Raw genomic sequence first — 25,209 nt, 5'->3', positions numbered from 1 at the left:
TGTGGCAATTGTCCCAACATTTGTGTAAGCTTCTATTGAACAATCAGCATCCCTTTATTGAGTGTTTGTGCAACTAACACGTTTCCCAGAGTCCCTTGCCTCCATAAGGCAAAGGTGTAACGGCAACTCTTCAAAGTTGTGTGCATCTGCTGTAAGATGGAACTCCTTCAATTTACAAGCATCATAATGTGTTTGACGAGTCAAATCTCCTGCGTTGTGCAACAACAAAATACTATGAAAGTAAAGTGCATGTTATAGCGGGGGCATTAATAATGTAAATGTTTATTTTATGCAGGGGGCAAAATGTGAAAGGACATAAATAAACAATGGGTTGTAATGTTGCTCAGCTTCGGTCAATGTCAAAGAAAGAAATAGACAAATAAACAGGACATATTACATGCTGCAAATAAACCATAGGATGAGTCTTCGCTATTTAACAACGTGTTTCCCGAGCCAGATGCTCTCGAGGCCAGCGTGATTAAATAAGTGAAAAAGAATGCAACGTTTTCACTATTAATTAAATTCATGCTTCTGGCTTCGCTTATAACGACAGATAACATCTCTATTTACAGGAGAAAAGGCTAAAAGTATTTCGCAATGAAGACAGTCAACCATAGTCTCTGGGGGAATTCAAAAACCCACGCAGAAACTTCCTTTTGCACAGAACCAAGACTCAAACTTCAGTCCATTAAGGCTAGACCACAACACTGAGAAAATGGGAAATTGTAAAACCATCTGAGCGATAAGTCACTCTGTTGGGTACGTTGTGACTCACACAGTATGCTGCCTCACAGATATGGCTTAATCTTAAGTCGAGGTGAAAGTTGCACGATGGTACCGTTTACATGTCCAATTTCCTTCGCAGACCAATAAAGTCAACACACTCTCTGTGGTATTTGTAGACCTCCAGAAATGCAAAATGCCTGCATCATCAAAACGTGCCAGACAGTCTGTCCTCATGGGAGATGTGTTGCTTTGATCTAATGTCTGATATTAAATAATGCCAAAATCACGTCTTGCTATTTTGTGGAGATAACTCAGTCAGCTTTCCATTACCCCAAAACATGGTTTTCTTCACAAGCCAGAACGCAGGCATGCTAATTCGGTGGGACAAATTAACAGCCCCGTTCACTTCACTCCATTACCAAGTTTTTGACTTGGATGAACGGTAAGTATTTCAATAACCACCACATATTTATATGGCGATTGGTCAACGCAGTTGACAATATTCAGTGCCACCGGCCACATGTATAGAACACGATAACATTCCCCCTCCTAAAATTTCCACCCAGCCCCTCCCATAGGCAGAACGTTGCCCTGGCGACTGTCGGGTTACGTGGTGACGCTAGATGTATATGAGCGCGAGCGGCGGGATCTCACTCCCTTTACCGCCATCAGCGCGGACCTCTTTGCCTTGAGACCCGCTTCACTGCGCACTGCCATTGAGCGAAGCCGCCAGGAAAAGGTAAGCGGAAAAAAAACATCGTCCGCTAAATCGGCTCAGTTCAGTCCCCTACAGTGAATCGAACGGCTCGATTTTAATAGCTGCCGTTTTTACGACGTGGGTCCGAGTGGACGGCTTGTAAAGACACGTTCGTGATAATGATCGAAACGAGTAAAATTTAGCCACTAGCTAGCTAGCTAGCTAACGTGGTAGCGAGCTAACGTTGGGTAGCTAGCGAGCTAAGTCAGAGACAGCAGCCATTGACTCAACCTCCACCATGATGCATGTAAGCTAGCTGTGCACGGGGACCTTACTAAAAAGGCATTTCATTTTGCAATTCGCTCTGACTGAACGTAAGTGAAAGATATATATTTTTGGGAGACGACAGGGTTATGACTGATGGCTACATTTTTGAGATCCAAACGCAGTCGTTGTCCATATTAACCCCCCTAAATCTGGACTTGACCTTATTTCTTGAGTAACGGGATGGGAGTGTGAGCGACGGAGTTTTTGAGATCGGATCATGCTGTAGAGAATAGAAATCATGGCTGCTTGTCAGGGCAAGTGCATAGCTAGCTATATAATACTTCTAATATTCCACGGCAGAATCGCTATAGCTAGGCAGCATGCTAGCTCACGGTTGTTTACCACCAAGAAACTGGGGACGCTTTTTTACTTAACGTTTGGCTAACTTGATATTTTACTAATTTGTTTGTCGTTATACAAGTACGCAACTAGCTAACGTTAGCCGTTTGGAACTAGGTAGCTGGAAGGCTTACACTGTCGCTAGCTATCTTGTAGGGAGTAGTTTTAAAGTTGGTAGCGAATTGTGTGGTTGGGTAGCAGACAAGAGTACTTTTGAACGTTTGATTAGCTCGAAATCTTGTCATTATAGGCATTAAAGTAGCTATCTGTGTGGATGCAAGGTAAATATCCAGCTAGCACGCTCGCAAATTTTGTGTACATGCCCAGCACTGCTAGCTGGCCAGCTAGCAACACGTTTTTTTAACCGGGGCGTAGGGCAACACGTGGTTGATTGGTGACTGAAAGGTTATAGCTAGCAGTCTAACTTTCTTAACGAAAAAAAAGTAGCTACAGGAACGAGGTCTGCTTATTTTCACATATTTTATATTACTGACTGTATTTCCATATCATATTGCTATTGCCAGTAAGGTAAATGTGGATTCTGAGCGATGAAAAGAGAACTGTCACGACAGGAAAGCGATTTGCATACTGCGCGGGTGCCTGTCCTGACTTCAGAGCTGGTGTCCTGGTACTCCTAATTAAAGCCTATTTTCCCCTCCGTACGTTTTCATAAACTTGGCAGTGTTTACGGTTTTAGGTTTTGGAGTGGAGTTGGCCGATACCCTGAAGTGTCTTCACATTGAGTAGCGTCGTAAAAATAATCTTTTTTTGTAAATTAGATTGCCTTACACACAGGCCGGTTTTCTGCTGTGTAATGAAAATGGCTCTTTTGATTAACATTAGCCCGGCTATAAATGAGGTAATGCAGACATAAATACCAGCCACCAGTTCTTTTTATCCCCAGGCATTAATGGGGTTTCATTCATGTGGGCATGACTGTGGTCGTGATTCCAACTGAAATTCCTTGGTGGAGATGTTTTTTACTCTCATGAGTTATGAAAAAGTATGTCAACTTATTTATATTATGTATATCACCACAGTTTACCCAGGGTAGCATGGTCAAGGTTTTCAGTAATCACCCCAGTGCTGAGGTATGTGTTATTTGTACTATGACTGGAGCTGTGATTTAGCTTGACTGAGAATGTCTTGGAAAGAGCTTCAGGCCCCAGCTATGATATAGTGTAGGCTGTGATGACTGTGGCCTTGTGATTTTTCTGTGTTTAGAACTCATGTGTCACAGTTGGAATCCAGTCATGCTCCATTTGCACAGGTGTTTATGTAGGTCTGGGAAGTGACGTCGAAGGAGTAGGAACACAGAAAAGGGAGCGGGAGAAAACATCTCCCAGTGAATCACTACTAAGTATCGTGACTGATATTATTTTTACTATCATTTGTAGTGAATTAGATCCCTGTGAAAGGGTCATCTGAACAACAGTTGACGGGAGTTAGAAGCCTGTGTGTATGGCGTGTGCATGTGTGTGTGTGTGTTTGATGTGTGTTTGTGTTTTGTCTTTTTTGGTGATGGCAGAAATGCTAACGTCTTCCCTTTTGTTGACTGTGCTGTGGGCTCTCCAAACAAAAGTCCAGGCTGTTGTCTGCAACAGGCCACACCTTTTGACTGTTGCGTGCTCACCTCCATCTTGGAAACTTGCCAGCGCCCAGTGCAGGCTGACATTTAAATAAAGAGCATCAGCCACTTGCTGCAAGTGTTTATTTTATGGTCCAAGCACTCATGTGAACCACACACCTTCCCTGTTAGCAAGAACATGGCGTAGTCTTAGAGTGCAGAACCCTGCTGGTATGTTAGTGGGTGCTGGTGTGAGGAGTTGGTGACCGGTTAATATTTTGCTGGGAGATGACAAGCTTGTTCCAGCTGTAAGTTCAGGCATCGTTAGACAGAACAGACTGGGTGGTGGGTTTTTATAAGTTTTTATCCTTGGCTAGTGAATGTGTTGAACAGCACTGCCAGTATTAAGGTCTTACTTTTTTTAGTGTTGTCAGCTTGCAAACCATTACACAGGTACCTCCACCTACAGAGCTGGAATGTTGATCAGATTTGTTGGGAAGCCTGTATTTTGGCCATTAGTTCTGTTGCATGGAGAAATGAATGCTTTGATGGTAAGAATCAGCAGGACAAGCTCAATTCGGTAAAATGTTCCCCCTAACTTTAATTGTAAATGTAAAATATCCAACAGTGCTTTCTTCCCAACGGGCTGTGTGACAAGCACCAGAGCCCAAATGTGGTATGGTTCTTGCTGCTTCTTGGGCCTGTATAGCAGTGGTAACAACAGTAGCATTCAGTATAAACCCCTGGTCCATTTCAGTGGTTATCGTATGGTTAAGCCTCGTCCATTCTCGTTCTGAAATGAACACAAACAAAAGCAACATCTCAGTAACATCAGTGTGGTATAACATTTCTGTTCAAGATGTTATGTGAAATGAACAATTAAGGGGAAATGAGACAAAGCCCATGAATTAATTTTGAAAACTGAATTTTAAAAAGTGCTACTTCTTGAAGAGCGCTTAGGTAACACTTAACATCCACTCTAATATTACAGTCCCTCCTTACTGGATGTTCCCCTGGAAAATAAAGTGGCAGGATTCGCAGCTGCGGATGAAATTTGAAGAGTGTGTGTCGGATTCGGGTCTGGAGGGTTTTCCTTTGAAACCTTACTTTTATTGTGAACTTCATACTGGCAGCTGAGGGCGCTAGATGAAAATGGCATTGAAGAGGTTTCCAAACCTATTGAATATGCCTCCAACTGAAGTTTCCCACACAAAGGGAAGTGGCATCGTAAAATGGGTCAATGCTGGCATGTCTCTTGGTAAGGGTTGTCCTCACCTACGCTGAGTTTGTGAGATGACTCTCCTTTAAAATGGTCCTCAGATGTCCTGTGCCCTCTAACATTATTGCAATGTAAAGCATTGCTTAACTTAAATCTGAATATCATTAAATAAAAGTATTGCAGTAGGGGTACTTAGTCATCCAAAGGTCTGAAATGTTGCAAGCTGATGGGCTTGGACAATAAAGGACAATACTGCTATTTCTTTTTAAGGGCCAAGTCAGTTGTTGCAATACATTTGCAGGCCTTTGTTGTTGGCCATGAATAATTTGTTTAATGGGAGTGCTCTCGGGAGCTTTTTAAATGTTCCTTTGCTTCTCTGACCGCATTCCAGACGAAGGTTTGCAGTGCTTCAACCTGACGATGCACTTTCTAAGACTGTCACGCAGTTGAATTCAGTTGCACTCAGCTGCTGCACTCTCAGAGCAAATGCTCTATTGAAGACAGTCATGTCAGTTTCAGATGGGTCTTTCCTTTTTATATTTATAGGAAGCTGGCCATTTTATCTGGGGATGTCTAGCTTTAAGCAGTTTGAATATGTCGGCATGCATTGAAGCTGATGTAAATTTTGCTGACAAACATTTTGTTTGGGAAACGTTCTTAACAGATCCAGTTCAACCATTTTAAAAATACCAGGAAAACGGCTTTGAAGTGTTGTGTGGTTCTATTCAGTTCTTCTGCTCAGGGAAACAGCACTGAAACAACATGTATTGATGAAGTGGCCTATCGGGTCCGATCAAGCGCAGAGATCAAAGCAGCATGAACCAGAGGTACTTTCCGCCCCTAATAACTCTTGAATTGGACCACCCAACCCAAAATTTTAACTCAACTGAACCAGGGCCAGTGCTTTGGGGGCAGGATTATTCCAGCATGAAGCTTCAGTGTTTCTTCCTGGATTGCTGTGTGCGGATGGGGAATGAAGCCCAGAACTAATGTTAAAGGCCTCCAGACTCTTGGACTGTAGACCTCTTATCAGCACGGTTGCAAGGCCTTTCCTTGGGATTTTCATATTGAACTGACTTTGGGGATTTGACTGCTAAGTGTCGAACACCAAAAATATTCTGAAACAATTTTGTGCTGAAACTCTGCGTTCATTCAACTCAGCTCTCATTTCCACAAAAGTAGTTTTCAGAAGTAAAATATGTGAATAGCGTGCGACTCGGTGGTCAAAGCTGGTGCCTTAAGGCTGTCGTGGATGTTTTTTGCCGTTGGTTGATTTTTGGATGAAAGGGTTGGCCAACTTGTGACACAACCTCAATAAGCCGTGATCAGGGTGGAACGAGAATCTTGCAGAAGTTTTATTGGATCTCTGCTCACAAAGAGAAATATTTGCGGTCAAATTATCCGGATTATATGCCTAATACCAGAGATCAGTAACTCCTCCTTATTTTAGTTAAGGTTATTAGAAACGTATTGGCGTGCATTTTGCTGAAATGCTACATGGCTCTATTATAAATCGAGCGAGAAACATCTTACAAGTTGCCATTTGTACACTGAATATTTCATCTCTTGCAGAGCTGGATACTTATGTTAATTATGATGCTCTCATTTGAGAATTGGCCTGAAGGCATTTTTTTTGTTTAAAATATTGATTTGTTTGGTTTGTGAGAATGGGATTCCTCTGTCTGACTGAGACCTGAACTTAGAGCAGTGGGCAGTGCATGCCTGTATCACCTATTTCAGTGTAATTAAGTGAGAGCTAACTGCAGGTTGAGATGTTTTCCTTATATCATTAGGAAAACATTGTTTGTAGTTTCTGCATATAAGAAGACTGTTCTGTTGTGCTTCCCCAGCAGGAAAGAAATGGCTAGTTGCTTGGAGGCTGGTACCATCTTAAATTATATATTTGAATGTAACAGAGGTATCCTCTGAAAGGTGTAAGCCGTGCTACAGGGACAGCTTGAACCATGAAATCCCCAGGGTCAGCCTGCATTTTTAAAAACATGACACCGAATCCCAAAACGCTGGTTTATCTGAAAACAGGAAGACTGAAGTCACAAAACTCTTTGTGTAGTAACTGTAGGCCTTAGTTAATTAAAAAAAAATAAATAAATAAAAAGGAATTCACCTTTTGTAGCTGGTCTGTTGTGTCCACCCATTATCTATGTCCTTATTAATGTAGAGCCATTTTACAGTCTTTACATGTAGCAGGGCATCGGAGGCTAGGAGACGTGCTAGAGTGAGCTTGCTGTTTGACACCGGGTCAGTGGCGATTTTAATCAGGCTCTCTGTCTGTGTTTGAGCCTTTGGCTCTCCCTACACGCCACGCGGCTGTGTCTCCCTCTGGGCCCTGGGCAGGGTGCCCGGCCGCTGAAAGGCGGGCATAAACGAGCCCTAATCCCCACTCGCACCTTGGTGCCCTGGCATTAGCAACACCATCGGGCTAACTGAGGGTATCGGTGAACAGACCAGATCGGAAGGCCAGGCATATCGTGTCACAAGATGTGTCCCAGATGGTGGCCATGACAAAGTAGCACCCACTTCAAGAGGGTAATCTGCAGTGTGGCTTTATTCTGATGAGGAAACAGCGGTGAGATTTAACATGGGTCTGTTGTAGTCTCCTATAGAACGTGCTGTCAGTCAGCTATTTCCCCTATGGATTATTTGTTTCCATACACACGGGGGTGTTTAAAAGAGGTTTTCTTTATTTGTTTGGCTGATAGTGGTGTTCAGGTGGTATTGTAATGTATGGAGTGGGGATTTGACCGGGGATTAGTGTGGCTTTCAGATGAGAGATACTTTTGCCTCAAGCTCTCTGCATAGAATGCATTAGGGCTGAACGTGTCGGTGTTCAGCAGACCCTAAAGTAAGCGTTCGGAAGGGTTTAGGCCTTTAATTGGAGCAAAGCAGTCAAGTGGCTGACATTTCAGAATGCCTCCAAAGTAATTGTTTTCCAGATTAATGAATGTTCTCCCTCCCTCCCCTTTTTCTCTCTAGGAATTCCCTGGACTGAACCAAGATGGCAGACATTGACAAGTAAGTGCCTTTTCTTGGACTGGGCTCTCCGTGTTGACATGAGTAAACAACGCGATCCCGGCTCAAGTGTCACTTTTGTGTGCGCACAAAAGTGGCCTAATGGCTGCTCTCGCCACTGTTTTCTGATTGGCTGAGGCCCAGCCATGCGTGCACCAAGGCTTCAAATGACACGATCAGGTGTCGCGTGACGGTGGCCTCTCGCCTCTGAAAGCCCTCGGGTACCATGCCGAAAAGCCAAAGCTTTTCAGAGCTGCGGAGGGTGGGTGCAAACTGGCATGAACGTTTCATTTGAGATCTGATTGGCAGAAGGAGCCGAGGCTGCGCTGCCCTCACGCAGCAGCGGTGTGTAATAATGACACAGTCCCTGACCAGGGGAGAGTGGGGGTGACCTGGGCGCGGGTGTCTGGACTGGTTGGGATGCCACGGCTCCGGTTTCGGAGCCTGGCGCGCCTTCCTTTCACGGCTGTTCACAGTCCTAGAGCAGCGAGGTGACGCCGCTCTGAGATTGATTAATAGGGCTTGACTGGCACCGAAGGCCAGATCACCCGGGCAGGCGGGGGTCAGTGGCACACGCCACAGGAAGGGACACCATGGCACGAGTTAAGCCCTTTGTCTGGTCCGCAGAGCGGCCGATCTCCTAACGTACAACAGCTGAAGCAGTGCTTTGTCACCGAGCGTGCAGAGGGAGTTACTCTGTATAGACAGAATGACTGAGCACATCTCGTGCCGGTGACCTTAAATGCCACCCAGAACCTTGCAGAGACCGTGTGGTTTTCTTTTCTTTTTTTTTTTCCCCTCTGCGTCCACCTCTGGAATCTAAACGTGTTAATGTTGGCTTTGATTGACAAACGCAGGCGGATTAAAGGGCTCTTGGAGCAGGCAGAGAGAGAGGATCCCTTTGTGTTCTGTCTGCGCTGAGCAGAGGAAAATAATCAAAGCTGCCGCCGCGCTGCTGGCGTCTCTCCAGCGCCTCTGAAAGGCATGGATGCGAGGCCTCTGACTCAGCCTTGGCCTGTTTTTCTGAAGAGCAAAGCCTTTACCTTGAGAGCCTGACATTTGGTAGCCATTAATACGTACATAATCATCAAGTCCAGTGCTTATCCAAATTCGGCAGCCACTGAGTGGCAGAGAGAACAGTGCATATGTTGATGCGCAGGCTATGGCATGATATTAGGGTCCAGAGCGTTTAGTGGAGGAACAGTTCAATATGATATGAACAAGGTGGCGTCGTGGTAAAGAGCAGGGCTCGTAACCCTGAGGTTGCCGGTTTGATTCCTGGGTGGGCCATTGCTGTTGTACCTTTAAGGAAGGTACAGCTGTATAAACGCACGATATGCAGCCTTCTCTGGATAGGGGTGTCTGGTAAGCAAATGATGCAAATGTAGGCAGTTAATGTGCAAAACCTGACTGTCCTAAACTATGTAATTATGTGAACAGGATTGTCTGCTAGAAATGAACATTAAACGGTGTTCTTTCCTGAGGGTAAAAATGCAGAAAAAATGCATTTGAATTGAATTGACAACATGGTGAACATTTAAATATATATTTGTTTAATTTTTTACCCTCCTATGACCCTGTCATTTTATGTCCATCCGTGGCAGCATACATGTTGTACAGATGTAACAGAGCATTACAAATCCAGAAAAGACATTTCTGCAGCGGTCTGTCTGGGCCCTGTTGGAGTTGCTTGCAGAAGGCTTGAGACTGCTTGTTCAGGTGACAATCGTGAGCTGACGCTTGTGTCTGTGGCTGCCCCCCCCGCTGCGCAGTAAAGACCAGGCCGAGCTGGACATGGCAGACATGGAGGACGTGGAAGAGGTGGAAGATGAGGAAGCAGGAGAGGACGTCAACAACAAAGGTAGGAGCCTGTAACCCCTGCTCTTAATCCAGGTCACCACCAGGATTAATGAGATATGAAAGGAGCATTGTAACCCGCAAAATGTAGCGATCTGGATGGGTTTTTTTTTGGGGGGGGGGGGCTTCCAAATGAACAGTGTGCAACATCTGTTTTGATCGTAACACAAAAGTGGAGAACCTCTACATGGTGGACAAGGTACGGTGTCAAAGGGTGTGCAGTGGTGCTTAAGGGCCCCCTGGGATGGTCCTTCCGATGGTTAGTGTGTGCAGTCGGGACCTGCTGTTACTATTGCGACAGAAATTCCTTCATATTTGACAGTCAATGGAAATGAGAGCCTCCGATCAGCCACTTCAGGAAGCGGGAGGTGAATATGCCAGGAGCAACTGTGAATTTCTTGTTTTCACCCAAAACATTTGCCTTTTGTAGGTAACAAAAAAAGCATTTCCTTTCGCAGACTGTGATTGCTTGCCAGCGCAGGGTAGGAGTTTATTAAACATTAATGCCCTCTGGGAGAACTCTGATTACTTTTATTTAATATGCAAAGCTTAATCAAGCCTGGCCTTCTGTTTAATTGTTAGTTAATGCTTCTCTGTGACTGAACGGTCCTGCATCAAAAAGATCCTGCGCTTCTCTTTCACACTCCTCTTACAAAACAGTTGTTGTTCTACATCCTGTTATTTATTCGCACGGGTTGCGCTGACGAATATTTGGCCTCCGTTTGCTGCCTGAATTAAAACGGCTCTTTCCCTTCCTATTTATAGGCTGTTGGGAAGAGTAGCTAGTGGGGCTGAGATTAGTAGTATCCCAGAGACGATTGTCTTGTTCCATGACATTGTCATATCAGTACGTGTAGGGGAAGGTTATGCCCTAAGGGATGAGGGTATCCGTAACCACAGGCGCCGAACACGGTGTTCGGCATTGGCCTTGGCGTGCGTGTATGTCTGCATCTGCATGCACCTGTAAACTGTCTTTTTTTTATCTACCTTTTTTGTCATAGTTTTTTTCCACTCATCTGCTTATCCCTCCCCTGTCTCTTCTCCCTTTCCGGCTTCTTCCTGTACCTCTTGGCAGTCTAGTGGAGTTGAGTGACAGTTCAGAGATCCTCAGAAAAGAAGGGTGAGGTGGTGCACGGCATCCAAACACACTCAGGAAGTGTGTTTGATAATGTATCGCCCCACCGGTCTGTTTGAGGAATCCTGTTTCTCCTCCTCTGAGCCGCCCCCTCCTGGTGTCAGTGTTTTTGGGTTGGACTTCCTGTTCCATTTGAGTAAGCCTGTGGCCCCTCACAGCGGCCCTGGAAATGGTCTGAAGTATAGACCCCATATGAATTTGGTTACTGGGATGATTCAGAATGTTGTCGTTGGGTGCTATGGAATATGAAAGCTGCACACAAGGGGGCGCTGTTGAGCAAGGTGTGTTCAGGTTGCGCATGTGGTCTCACCAGAAGCGTAAAATCAGCGGGCGTGGAGTGTATAATTACCCATTCCATCATCTCCCCCATCATGTCAGTTGTAAAATGAGTTCACATACAAATGAATGGATAGTAAGAATGTTTTGACTGCTCTCTCTGTGATAAATGAATTGGTTGTGAACATTAAGGTTTATTCATGTTTTGTGGCCATTTGTCAGTGATCAATTCTGGCTAATAAAGTGCTGTTTCTGGGATTGATTAAGATGCCTGGCTCGTTGTGCCTGAGTCCGATTCCCCAGTTACCCTGTTAGAGGTGGAATGCGTGGGGTTGATTAGGGATGTCTGACTCGGCCTCTCTGCCCGCAGCTCGTCAGCTCACAGCCCAGATGATGCAGAACCCACAGATCCTGGCGGCGCTGCAGGAGAGACTGGATGGGCTGGTGGGGTCGCCGTCTGGCTACATGGAGAGGTAACACACCACAGTATTCGAATCTAACAGGTCACTTTTGCTGTGTTAACCTGGGTTCCATGGGCTAACCTGGGTTCCCTGAGGTGAATGAGAATAGTGTTCACATTTGGTATCTTGTTACACACACAAACCTTTGTGGGTTGAATGTATGCGTGTCCCACCTGAGTAAAGTAGTGATGAGCCTATGCCTTACATCAGCACAGAGAAGAAACCTTACACAGTACTGTCCCATTAAACTCAGTCCAGGAGAACTGTGTTGATTAAAACGTGCAGCAGTGCCTTTTGGCTGAGGGTTTGAGGCCTTGGAGTGGCTGTTCTTTCATATCCCTTTAAGCAGACTTGTCCTTTCTACTTAACAAACATCCCCACTCTGGAAGTGTCACTCTTCTGAGTGTTCTGTAAATTTTCTCCATAAAGGCAAAATGCTGTACAAGCAGGATTAGACCCATAAACCTGTTTAAACAAGCTGTCCTTTCTCTACCATTAAAGCATACATGTGTCCATAAAATTGTTCTTGGCACTCTGTTCTAGGTACTCTCCATTGTAGCGATATTGCTAGGGACTATAACACAAGCGTGGCGTTAAGCATGACAAACCGCCGGGCAGATTCATGACATCGCAGCCCCCAGTCAAGGAGGCGGTTGTGACTTCGGTGCCGTGTCCCCTCGTTCTGAGCCATTAATCAACCCCCCCCTCCCCTGAAGAGGAAGGTGTGCAGCAAGGCCAGCAGCCACCTGGCGCACCGGCGAATTCATCACGGAGCGGGGACCGGGAGGGCAGACCTTCGCTTACCCCCGTCCCCCGCTGCTGTCCCCTGGAGGACACCTCCGACACCATCAGTAACGGAGGGGGTGCTCTGGGCCCGGCCTGCTGTTTACCTCTGTGCGAGCGTGATCAGGGTGATGACGAATAAGCGGTGTCCCTCCTGCATCCCGCCTGAGGCGAGATTCGGCTTCGCCTTCAGGAGGCCTGAGACCCAGGTGTCTCATTAGATGGAGAGGATTCAAGCGTTGTGTATAGAATCCTCAGTGCCCGCATGGAAGAACTATGCTACGGATGAATGTACCATTTATTATACAAGGAGGGGGGGGTGCGCCACTGGGTTACATTGGCTCATCTTCCATGTTCATAGAGAAGGAATGTACCATTTTAAAAAAAGTAGGTAGCAGCAATGCTTTATAGACTTCATTACCTGCCTCAGTGTGATATGCCGATAGCTTTCAGCTAATCTGTCCTTGCTTTAGGGGAACAGCCATCAGCCAGAGGCCTGCCATTTGCAGGCAGCAGTCTTGTTAACAAGGAGTTGATTTGCATGTAGTGACAGAAAGAACTTGAGGGAATAACGAGCGAGTGCCTAAATGTCATTTTAAGGCCGGCAGCAGCTGAGGAAGTCCCCGGGTTCTTTCACCACTAGTGGTAAAACATAATGGAAGACCTGCTAGGCTTGTGTACTCTAGTGCTTTTAGCACCAGAGTGGGAAGTGCATGAGCCATGCAGCCAGTTAGTCAGTTGGTCAGTGGAAGAGCAAGCCATAAGGTTATTGTGTGTGATAAACCCACCTAAAATTGTCATATGGATGTACCTTCCATCAGCAGTGAAAAGGAGTCTACTTGTTTTTTTTACTGGTACTTCAAACCAAATGCTTCTTGGTCCTGTGATTATGTTATCACTATCTGAATAAGTCGGTTTTAGTACATCACTTTCAAGTACCATTTTTTTTTTTTCCTTTTTCATTCTGAATGAAACTAGTGATGTGGACGGACTGTTATAGGTCAGCTAAAATGCCCTTAAATGTCAAGCTTCAGTGTGAGTGTGTATGTACATTTTAATGAGATGGTCAGTCCCTCTGATCCGAAAAGAGCCCTTGCTAGCCTGGCGCAGTGGCTGAATGTGTTTTTTTTTTCTCTCCTCAGTTTACCTAAAGTGGTCAAGAGACGTGTCAATGCCCTGAAGAACCTCCAGGTGAAATGCGCCCAGATCGAAGCCAAGTTCTACGAAGAAGTCCACGAACTGGAAAGGAAGTACGCTGCTCTTTACCAGCCTCTCTTCGACAAGGTGAGCACTCCGGCTCCGTTTGGTTTGGGACGTCTTCCCAAATGTGGGCTGAACATCTGAAACAGTGCTGTTCTGGGTTTTTTTTTTTTTTTTTTTTTTTTTTTTTGAGAGCTGACCTTTTCGGTTTTTAATTATCAAAATTGGTATCTAACTCCGTGCACGGAACATACTGGAAGGCACTCTGGTGTTATTCCAGTCATCTGTGTGTGTATCAGTGTGTTTCCAAGCTGTTCTGTTTCTGCAGCCACGGTGTTCCCGGAATTAATGAGTTGCGAAAGGGACAAAACTCTCAGCTTTACCAGTGGGCCAGCACATAATGGTCCCATTAGATGGGCAGAAGTAGGCTGCCATTTTCTCTTCTTTGTACTCCAGCGCTAATGATTCTTGAAGGAAAAAAACTTCAAAAAACTGCGTCAAACGGCTACCTTTTCTCCCCCGACATCAGCAGTTGTCCCCAACAGCCCAAATTTCCACACCCTTCACGCTGATCCCAGCGTCCAGACAGGCACGCCCTCCGTCCCACCTGCTTCTCTGTATGCGGAGCGCCGTGGCTGAGCTGTGGCACAGTGCGGGGACGGACCTGATCAAGCACAGAAAAAGCCTACGCGCAGGCAGCGCGCTACTCCGCGCACCGCCCACGCGCAGGCCTATTAACACAAAGCATTAACGCTCACCCTCATTCACAGCTCTGGGCGAGCGGTACCAGTCAGAAGCAGGGCCTCAAAATGCATAGAGCCAGGTGTTCTGAGGCTCAGTGTCCCTTTTAAGATGGAATGCTGCAAGATTTAGATGCTTCTGCTCTGTTGTCTTCCAGCCTGATGTATCCTCATCTTTCTCTTACTGTTTGATTTTGGACAAAGGGTCTCCCGTTTTCAGTTATTGGTTTGTTCGCAACAGTTAGAATCCCATTTTTGTTGAGATTTCACCACTTATTTGTATTGGTTCCACAAATGAACCGGTTCACATCACTAGATAAAGCAATTGATTAATAGGACTGGAAACAATAAAACGGAACAAAGGCATCGATTAATAGGACTAGGGGAAAAAAACATCTCCAAGAAAGTGAGGACCTTCTCTTACTGTGAAATGAATATCCCCACACCCCCCAAAAGGGTGTGACTGCTAGAAGAGCAATGTGTTCTTCTCACCCGTTTAAAGACCTACCCTTCCTCATCACATAAACCAGGAACCCCCTACCCTGCAGCTGTGAGTGAAGTCTGGTCCTTACCCAGCCAGGACTTATCCAACCTAAACCTCTCACTCGACCAGTCCAAAGCCTTTCTCATTTCCTTAGCCATGGAAAGAAAAAAAAAAAAAAACGTGAAGAGAATTCGACCTCTTTCCCAGACACCCTGACTCTGCGCCACCTTCCCTCTCCCCCAAATCGTCTGCCTTGTTCGCCATCCTCTCTCGCTCTTGCCTCCATTACATTACAATATTGTCATTTAGACGCTCTTATCCAGAGCGACATTCATACGTTAGTGTTTTTTTTTACATATGTTTCCCGTTTATAAGGCTGGATATTTACTAAGGCAATTCCAGGTTAAGTACCTTGCCTGAGGGTACAACAGCGGTGCCCCAACGGGGAATCGAACCGGCAACCTTTCAGTTACCGGTCCTGCTCCTTACCGCTACGCTACACTGTGGGGAAACGTAGTGGAACGGAGCGCGCTAATCTGCGCTGGCCGTGTGTCCCTCTGCTCGCGCCCGCCGAGCGCCTGTCCCCCGTTAGCACTGCCACTTTTGTTCCCTCTTCCTTTGGTTGCTTGTTTATGCTTGCATCCCCGCGTCTCTTGTATCTAAAAGAGGACGGGGGAGGAGCAGCGTGGTGCTGAGACCAGGGGCTCTTTTATTTGTGCAGATTATGTGAAAGCTGATTGGATAGATGCGGGATGTAAGAAAAGTGGTTGTACCCGGGGGCATTGGGGACCGTGGAGAGAGTCGGGAGGCGGCGCCAGGGCACAGTTGTTGTTTTGTTGGAAGAGAAACTGGCTGTGTGTGTTTCTTCTTGTGAATATAGGTAGCGTAGCATAGTGGTAAGGGGCAGAGCTTGTATCCAAAAGGTTTCTGGTACTTAATTCACAAATGCCTCAGTAAATATCTAGGTATATAAATAAGAAACGCATAAAAAAGGGTTATCTGTGTCAAGTCTATTTGGATAAGTGTGTCTGCTAAATGACAATAATATGGGTGTTTAAATGTGTGTGTTGGGGGGGATGTTAAATGAGAGTTAAAGGTTCGTATTTGGAGGAAGTGGAGGAAGATGATGAATGGGTTGGAATGCCACATTTGTCTAAACGTAGGGTGTATATTTGTTTTAATGTGGTCCGATTGGCTAGTCACCATCTGCCGGTCACCTGACTGTTTCTCCTATGCTTGAACTCTTGACTGAGGATTCTGGGCCTTGGACAAGCAATTATTGCTGCCCCCAAAGCAAGAGAATTAAGATCATTCCAGGAATCCAGCAGAAACACATTGAAAGCGGTCACTTTGGGACATACAGAAACCTGCCAAATGGCTGTCTTAGAGAACTAATACTGCATTTTGGCAAGATATGTGCCACATTATCTTCCAGTATCCAGCTTACATTGTTTGTACTTAGACTACACTGACTACACAAGTCTCTGTTTTGGTGCAGGAAGGAAAACTGTCCAAAAAAGGCTTCCTCTAAGCAATCCTGTAACAATCGTGTTTGACCCTAAACCTTCTGCAAATGGAATAAATGAATCTGCATTTTAATCTGGGCCAGTCTTTATCAAAATTCAGCCAGAGCCTTCACAAAGTTCGTCCTGCACGAAGTGCCAGGTTCTTTCTCTGGTGTGTGGAACAGTATCAGAGGGAAATCCAACCTGTTTGATGTGGAGTCAATGTTTTTTTTTTTGTGTGGGGCTTCATAATCGAAGAGTGTGCTTGCTTGGTCCTGCTTTAAAGAGACTGAGGGGATATTGGCTGTTTCTGGTGTCCTGCCCCTGCTATGCTTGTGTGCAGTGTGTGACAGACGTCTCAGAGAGCTCGGTCTGCATGATCTGAACCGCGCCTGACTATGTGGTCAGTGTTGGTGCACCTTGTTCAGCCCATGGTGCCCTGACGGGTAATGGGGAGGCATTGTGATGCAGTGGTAGAACTGGGTTTGAAACTAGGAGGTTGCTTGTACAGTCCTAGATAGGTGCTGTCATGTACTCTGGGGCAAGGTACATCACCAGACTTGCTTTTGTAAATAAAATAAAAATAAATGTTGTATGAAATGGTAGATATGTAAATTGAATAAGGCAATTGTGCTGCAAGTGGCAGTGAGGTTGGGGTGGCAGTGTTGCGTAGTCGTTAGGAGCAGGACTTCTAACCAAAAGTTTGCCCATTCGATTCCCACCTGGGGCACTGCTGCTGTACCCTTGGGCAAGGTGCTTAACCCAGAATTGCCTCAGTAAAGTCCCAGCTGTATAAATGCATAACATGTAATAACTGTAACCTATGCAGGTCGCTCTGGATAAGAGCATCTACTAAATGTAATGTGTTGCAAAATACCATGGTAAGCAAATCCGTAGTTCTGCCATGTTAATCTGATAGCAGTGATGGTAGTGTCCCATACTGAATCCATAGCTTTGCCATGTGTATCTGCTAGCACTGATAATGACACTGAGCAGTCATACTGAATAATGCTGCTGCTTTTCTGCAGCGGTGTGAAATCGTCAAAGCGGCGTATGAGCCCACGGACGAGGAGTGCGAGTGGAAGGCGGACGAGGAGGAAGAGCTGACCGTAAGTAAGCAGGTACAGGTGGTTCCCATACCTGCATGCTTCTCTTCACCTGGGGTGCAGGGAGCTGGAGCTGCTGTTCCACGGTGCGAAATACACCGGTCCATCAAAGCTCATCTGAAGTGCTTACGTAAAGCTAAAATAGGATTATTTTATTTGGTTATGAACCGGGATCTCCCTGCTCAGCTCTAACATTATGTGTAATTATCCATTTTGTCCGTATTACTATTATTAAAAATTGCAGCTTCCTCCACAGTTAACCCCTATGAGATTTATGGCAGCAACGTAATGTAAAGATGTACGAATTTAATGTGCGAATGTGCTGAATTACGCAGGGAACAAATGTAGAAATTGAATGACTTGAGTTGTACGCCAGTGCCTCCTTTTTAATTGCCCTAGTTCTCGTTGTCTGATTCTTAGGATGAAATGAAGGAAAAGGCCAAGCTGGAGGAAGAGAAGAAAGACGAGGAGAAGGAGGACCCCAAGGGAATCCCGGAGTTCTGGCTGACAGTGTTCAAGAACGTCGACTTGCTCAGCGACATGCTGCAGGTACCTTCGCAGGGAGGGAGGGAGGGGGAGAGGGCTGGTGACGAGAAATTTCTGGAATGTGGGTCACGCAACATGAATTTACAAGAGAAACAAAGCGTTGTGTGGGGAAAAGCTGGTAGGTGCTGCCATCTGCTGGCCCTGCCCAGAGTCTCATTTGTTTGACAGGTTCCTTGGTATTGCACGCTTGAGATAGATTTGGTTTGAAGGGCGCCTAAAAAATGTATAGTATATATTTTAACCAAGCATTGATGCATTTCTTCCAGGAACATGACGAGCCAATTCTCAAGCACTTACAAGACATCAAAGTCAAATTCTCAGATCCAGGCCAGCCAATGGTAAGGTTGAACGAATGTTTTCTGCTTTGATTGCCTATAATTACCCGTCTAAAGTGGTTAGATTGAGCATCATGGTTTGTTGCTCTGGCTTTTCTCCCCTCTTTTCAGAGCTTCACGTTAGAATTTTATTTTGAACCCAACGACTTCTTCACAAATCAAGTGCTGACGAAAACCTACAAGATGAGGTCGGAGCCGGATGAGACGGACCCCTTCTCCTTTGACGGGCCTGAGATCATGAGCTGCACAGGGTAGGGATTGGACCCTGTTCTAGTGATGCCTGTCAACAGCGATTTGAACGAACCAGGATACTTTTCCCATAGAGAGCGGTCTTGATTGGCTTAAACATATCAGTGATGTGCATCTCAGGTCAGCTCAGTAACTCTACCCCCTAAGCTGGAACTGCTTTTTTGGTCTCAATGCTTACCCACCAGTAGGTGGCGCTGTTGATGTAGTTATAGCTAATAAGAAATTAATTCTGTCACGTCCACAATACAAAACCTCCTGTGTTGCGGTTGAGTGCAGTATGCCTTGGTGTGTGTAACCTGGGCTGAGGAGGTGACATCCTGGATGAAATTTCCTTGGATCCAGACCGATCTCTTGCTTAACTACTTTGAGCCATTGAAGTGGCAGTGTTTGTTTGAAGTTCACAATACGAGCTAAATTTGGATAGCTTCATTATACTGGTGGCAGATAGTTCTATCAGTGGAGTGTGTGTATCAGACAGCCTGATATCCATTTTAACGATAGCTTCCTTTAACTGAGATAAATATGCTCAGATGAGTTTGCCCCTAATGTGAGAGAGGAGCTTGCTTTCTGTTATGTTACATGATCCTCCAGCTGAAGACTGGCTGAGTGGGTGAATCAACCTGCCACTTTTGGTTGCCGGGCCATTGTACTTGCATTATCTCACTTTAGAGCATGGTTGTCACAGGATGTGCTGTCAGGCCTGTTCTGCGAGCATGTAGCTGTGGGTACGTTCCCGTTTTGTCAGGAACAGACCCCACAGCCGCTCCTTTCCCTCCTCAGATGCCAGATCGACTGGACGAAGGGAAAGAACGTCACGCTGAAAACCATAAAGAAGAAGCAGAAACACAAGGGGCGAGGCACGGTCCGGACGGTCACCAAAACGGTCCCCAACGACTCCTTCTTCAACTTCTTCAGCCCGCCAGAAGGTGAGCACATCTTTCATTGAAGGCAGGTGGAACGCAGGAGCCAGTGAAGGTCACGCGTGTTCTCCCACGGGCTGCAGTGCTTCAAACGTGTTACGTGTTACGTGTTGCACACTAGCTTTTGATTATCAAAAAAGCATCCTGAGATCCACTTACACGCTTCTCTCCTAAGAACCTCTTTAGTGAGGGTATCAAACACGATAACTTCAGTGTGCCTTTAATTCGTTGCAGGCTTCTGTTTATATGTGGACTTGTATGTATTTATAATGGCACACAACTGTGTGTGTGTGTGTGTGTGTGTAAAGCTGCTTAAACTGCTTTCTTTACTTTTTTGTTTACAGTCCCTGAAAGTGGAGAGTTGGTGAGTAAAATTCATTCTTCATGTTCAGCTCTTATCACCCATTCAGAGTCACATCCAGTTTAATGTGTTAAAGTGTTCACCAGGAGGGGAAGTATTGGTCAAGCATAGTGAACGTGAATGATCCATAACGGACGTGCAGAGCATTGCGCTGCGCGGGGCCTGAGGTGTCTTGCCTTTTCAGGACGAGGACTCGGAGGCCGTCCTGGCGGCCGACTTCGAGATCGGCCACTTCCTGCGCGAGCGCATCGTCCCCAGAGCGGTGCTGTACTTCACAGGCGAGGCCATCGAGGACGACGACGACGACGTGAGTGCCGCGTATCTGTGCTCCCCTTGAGCCAATGAGATTGTGTGACGTGGCATGCATGTCTCAGGCGAACTGTAATCCCCGCCTCTTTTGTCACTTTCAGTACGACGAAGAGGGAGAGGAGGCCGATGACGAGGTAAGGGCCCCTCGCTTGTGCCAGCTGCTGTATGAGTGTCAATGCTCCGGCTGTTTGATCAGTATTTGTGCCTGGGCGTATTTTAGCATGGGTGCTTTCCATTCAAGTTTTTCCTGATTTTGTTTCTCTTAACTTAGGAAGGCGAAGAGGAAGCCGACGAAGAGAACGACCCCGAGTATGATCCCAAGGTGGGGAAACCTTTCACTTTTCAGAATGCAATAGACATAATAGGTAGTTATAACAGATATAGTAACTGTTGACCTCAGTTTTAACTGCTTTCTTGAAATGAAAAATGTTCAACATACAGAACACATACTGCTGAAATGCATTTCATTAACACCATTCTTCTTTCCTTATTTGGGGATGGGTTCTCAGGTGCTAAGAAACTTAAGATTTATCTATTAATGTCGAAAGGGGGCAGATGTGTTTACATAGCGTAACTAAAACGCTCAGACTGCTCCCTGACTGAAACTGACCCCAGGGTATTATAGCAGTGACTTACCTGGGGTTAGAACAAGCAACCTCCTTGTTTCAACACTGAAACTTTGCCATCCAAGGAGATATCACTCGAAACAAGATCATTTATAAACATAACAATGTATGGGATTACTGTAGTGATTTTGTTTTTAAATTAGGCATCTTTAGTTTTTCCTTCTAGTTTTTATTCTACCAAAAATGTTCTCAAAGTCAGAGAAGTGGGAGCCATGTAGCGGTGTGATAAAACAAACGGAAAAAAAATCCTATACATTCTTATTTTATGATTAAAAATGCACATGCTTGCTCATGTTTTACATTGAAGCTCTGCCCATAAGCTCTTATCCTCTGCTCTGGTTTAAGGTGAGATATGTGTGTTGTGGCAGTAGGGCTTGGCTGTTCTCCATCCTCCTGTAAATTCAGCCGCAGTGACAGGAAGGCAGGCTGACTTGGACGCTCTCACGGGAGAGTTAGTCTGATACATTGTTGAAGTAAAATGAATTCCTTAGGAACGTTTCACGTTTTGGTCAGGCTTTGTAGAAATTGGTCTGGGGGAGTATTTTTTTTCTCTCCAGTGCATTGCTTTTAATGCACTGGAGAGAAAATCTAATCTGCATTTCTTCTTGATTTGCTATATTTGGGGGGAAAAGTGGGAATGTAAATGGGCTCGAGAGACTTCAGGCTCGAATCTCCTTTTGAAAACTAAACTTCTGGAGGGTGTAGAATGAAAGTTTTATTTGCATACATTTTTTCTTTTCTTTAATCTGTTAGATTTAGATCCTTCTTGCTGTGTCTCAGGCTGTTTTTACACATGCATATTTTTAGCTGTGTAGTTTATTAAATTTTATGAATGCATATTTAATTTCCTCCCTTCTCTCTGCTGACTGAGCCTGCCTGAGTCCTGTCGTCTGCTCTGTGCTTCCTAAATCGTTGTATTAATGTTCTCATCTCGATCACTTGCCACTTTGTCAGCTGCTCTCTAAATTTCTCCTCACTAGGTTTAAGTGGTGTGTGTACAAATAACCCTATCCTGGTAGGTACAGCCTGTGAATTGTCTGCTTAAAGCACACTGCACCGCCTTTTTTTACCCCCTAATTTCATTCGCCCTCCATTTCTTTCTCATCCCCCTCACCACCCCTAACTAACGCAGTGGGTTCTCTTTTATTTGCCATATGCTTTGCTGCTACATTTTGTATTTCTTCTGTATGTTGAAGCTGGTCAGACTTCTTCAAAAAAGCTTTTCTTTTTTTATTATTATTATTTTTAAAATTTGATTCAGATTACAATTAGATAACCCATTGTTCCTCGACAGTTAGGATGTTGGTGGCATAACATAAGTTTATGGATTTGCGTGGATTTAAGGATGCAGTCGAAACCGAGTCTGGTGTCATTTTTAAGTTGTCGTGATGTGTAAAATGAGGGGGATGTGCTTTGCATCTTTATTGGATATCCTGGAAGGAGTATTTTTTCCCGCTTCTTTGTCAGTTTCAAACTTTCAGCATCACCTTTTAAATTTCTGTTGATGGTCTCTGGCTTTCAAAAACAGTTCATCAGCTCTAGGCTGCCTCTGTGGGACCATTTTCCTTGTGTTCCAGTGCCTTCCAGAATAGTTGTGTGTAACCTCTTGTGCAAATGCCACTTCATGTCATAATGACGCACCCCTCTACTGTATGCATTCCAGACATGTTGAGTGTGGATTGCTTTGCCATTGCTGCTCAAAAATCTCTCAAGCCTTAAGGGGCTCAACAGCTGTGAATGTCAGAAAAGGCACACATTTTTGAATGCCAGTCTTTGCCTTTTGATCTCAAGTGGTACGATACAGTTCACTGCTTTAAAGGAAACCCTGGAATGTTATATGAGGATAGGCACTCAGGGAAAGAGTTGGGCTGAATGTACCAGAAGCTTAAGTTGGTCCTCTGAGGATCTTTGTTATGGTTTGTCCGACCAAGCGCTTTCCCAGGGTTCACTTCCAAATGCATACTGTTTCCTCAAAAAACCTGAAGTGCATGGCAAGCTCCAGTTTCAAATACATATTAAGTAGTAATTTAAGTGAACTCGCTGACCGCTTTGAGAATTGCCCTTAGTGGCTTATGAGGGAAGTGAACCCGGAGCATTTGAGGAGGCAGTGTTTCAAATGTATGCCAGAAAGGCCGAAATTGAAGAAGACATTGTTGGGCAGACAATGTGTGTGCTCTGAGCCCACACAAAACGGGGCCAATAACGGCGCGCTCTCTCTCCCTCTGTCCCCCCCCCCCACAGAAGGACGCAAACCCGCCAGCTGAGTGCAAGCAGCAGTGAAGCCCGAGTCTGTGGCCTTGAGGATCGACCGCACTGTAACGGCTTCTCAAACAAAACATAGTTACTTACCGCCTTATAATGTTTTGTATTTTTCTTGGTAGAAATAAAAAAAAATAAATAAATAAGTAAATAAAGGTTTCAACAAATTTTTGTTACAAAACTCATCAGGGGGCCAGTTCCAAATCTCGGCTCAGTCTGCATAGCATTTTACTAGACTACGTTTTTTTTTTTTTCCCCCTCCCTCTGTACAAATGGTTAGAATGCAGTAAATCTCCCGCAAATAGCATGAACTTCTTTCCTCACTGCTAAGTAGTTTGGGGTCTTGTGAAGTCTTTTGTTGTATTGCTCTTTAGACAACAGCTGTGGAAAGACTGAAATGGGGCGACGGAAAGGGGAATGATGAGAGACGCACAGTACCTTTTTCCAACCTATTCCTTTCCTTTGCAACCAAACAAAGCTATTGATTCTGGCTATCTGTGAGTTCAGTGTGTCTGTGCTTGTAGCTGTGCCTTCATCACTTTGTCGTAGAAAATGCCGTGCTGCAGTGACGTAGCTAGAACCTCTGCTTAACTGAACCCGTGATGCGGTCTGAGGAATCTTCTCAATGCACTTTCTGCCTGTCTTGTTTTTTTTTAATCTAAAAGGGTGAACTTGCACTTCTTAAATCACTGCTTAAACAGTGTACCATTTGGCTGTGGAAGCAGTCTTTTCTGAAGTGTTGCATCCTGTCTTTCTCAGCCTCTACATTCCAGTATACATGGGATGGGACAAATTAAATTATTATGAATTAAAAAATTTATTGGGAACCACATTGATCTATTTCATCTGAGATTGGGAGGATAAACTGACTGGTGGAAAACCTGATAAGTCGAACAGAGGGGCTTGCTTTACGTTAAGATGGCTCGTTTGTGGACCCAAAATTTTTGGCAAACGTGGCACGTGTGAACTAGTTATACCTTTAACATTCCAAATTGTTGATTGCAGGTGGTAGTTCACAGGGGTGTTTGCTGAACATTTTGCTGGCTCTATAACCTACATATTACCAGGAAACGTAACAGAGCTGTTGTTCATTTTGTAGCACTTTGTACAACTTTCACTCACTTGTATTTTTTTTTCTGTAGAGGTTTGTTATGGGTAGATAATCCTGGTCATAAATTAACCACCGAACATGTACTGATGAAGGCAACTGGCTTGTATTTGATGCATGACGCCCATTGGCTATTATTGCAGCTGTTAAGCATTTCCTACTTGGAACCAGTCTAAGTTCTGACAGATGGGTCAGTCACAGGATGCAGCTAAACTAGCTAAACTAACCAAACTAAAATGTTCAGGGGGGGGGAGGATGGCACGCACTTTGGTTTTGTGGAAGGAATAGGTTTGAATGGTTAACCAAAAACTAGCCAAATCCAGTCTTGGGGCGGAACACGGGTCAGACTTTCAGCCAGCCGAATTGCATGCAGAGGCGACAGCCAAGGTTCGAGTCTCAGATGTTCATTTTTGAGCAGGACCTGTCCGTTTCCCCTTGAATGCAGCCATGTCCAGGTTATCACTGTGATGTGAACTGAAATGTATGACAGGATGGGGGGGTATGTGGGGGGTGGGGGGTCGGGGTGGGAGGAAGCCAGTGTCAGTGGATCAAATCAAGCGGCCCACTTGCACCGTTTCTCAATCCCGGTTCTGAACTGGCATGGGTATGCACCACAGTTGCTTGCCAGCCACTGCCATGCTGGAACTCCACAGTTACCGACTGGGCGCGGTGGGAGATCAATACTGTCTGAATGTAGGAATAAAGCCGGATTCTGCCTGGATCCTTTGAGCAGCTGTTGTCAAAGCAAAATGCTATGCTACAAAATACTAATGTACTCAATAATTGTACGTGTATGTATATTCATGAATAAAATGGATAAACGTGCGTCTGCCTGTGTGACCTTTTCAGTTGAAGTTAATATTTCATATCTACTATTCTGTATTTAGTGTTTTAATCCCTTAATTTGCATGGTGTTACCCAATTTTCCTGTTATGCTATAACAATGTGTTAATAGCATAAATGTTCTGCTCCTAGTTTTTTACATTTGCGATCGCTTTGCCCCGCTATATTTTCTACAGTAGGTATTGTAATAAGGTCTCTTAT

At 45.1% G+C, this 25,209-nt stretch overlaps 1 protein-coding gene across 2 annotated transcripts; it reads left to right on the top strand.

Moving 5' to 3' along the window:
• The first annotated feature begins 1,362 nt into the window (after positions 1–1,362).
• On the top strand, positions 1,363–24,659 carry LOC118770267 (nucleosome assembly protein 1-like 1). 2 transcript variants are annotated; one of them, XM_036517833.1, is made up of 15 exons: positions 1,363–1,465; positions 7,870–7,908; positions 9,678–9,766; positions 11,544–11,646; positions 13,560–13,701; positions 17,375–17,467; positions 17,873–18,001; positions 18,265–18,336; positions 18,445–18,584; positions 19,363–19,508; positions 19,847–19,866; positions 20,048–20,170; positions 20,274–20,306; positions 20,444–20,494; positions 23,040–24,659. In XM_036517833.1, the coding sequence occupies exons 2-15, from the start codon at positions 7,892–7,894 to the stop codon at positions 23,076–23,078; spliced, it is 1,197 nt and encodes a 398-aa protein (XP_036373726.1). In that variant the 5' UTR covers positions 1,363–1,465; positions 7,870–7,891; the 3' UTR covers positions 23,079–24,659. The 2 variants fall into 2 exon arrangements, with proteins under 2 accessions (XP_036373726.1, XP_036373727.1); XM_036517834.1 differs by having other exon boundaries at positions 1,364–1,465; positions 17,375–17,455.
• Positions 24,660–25,209: the final 550 nt, after the last annotated feature.

This window comes from Megalops cyprinoides, chromosome 23, assembly GCF_013368585.1.
Source record: "Megalops cyprinoides isolate fMegCyp1 chromosome 23, fMegCyp1.pri, whole genome shotgun sequence".
Taxonomy (NCBI): Eukaryota; Metazoa; Chordata; class Actinopteri; order Elopiformes; family Megalopidae; genus Megalops; species Megalops cyprinoides.
The sequence above is the reverse complement of the archived record's forward strand: the minus strand, read 5'-3'. Positions and strand labels throughout refer to the sequence as shown.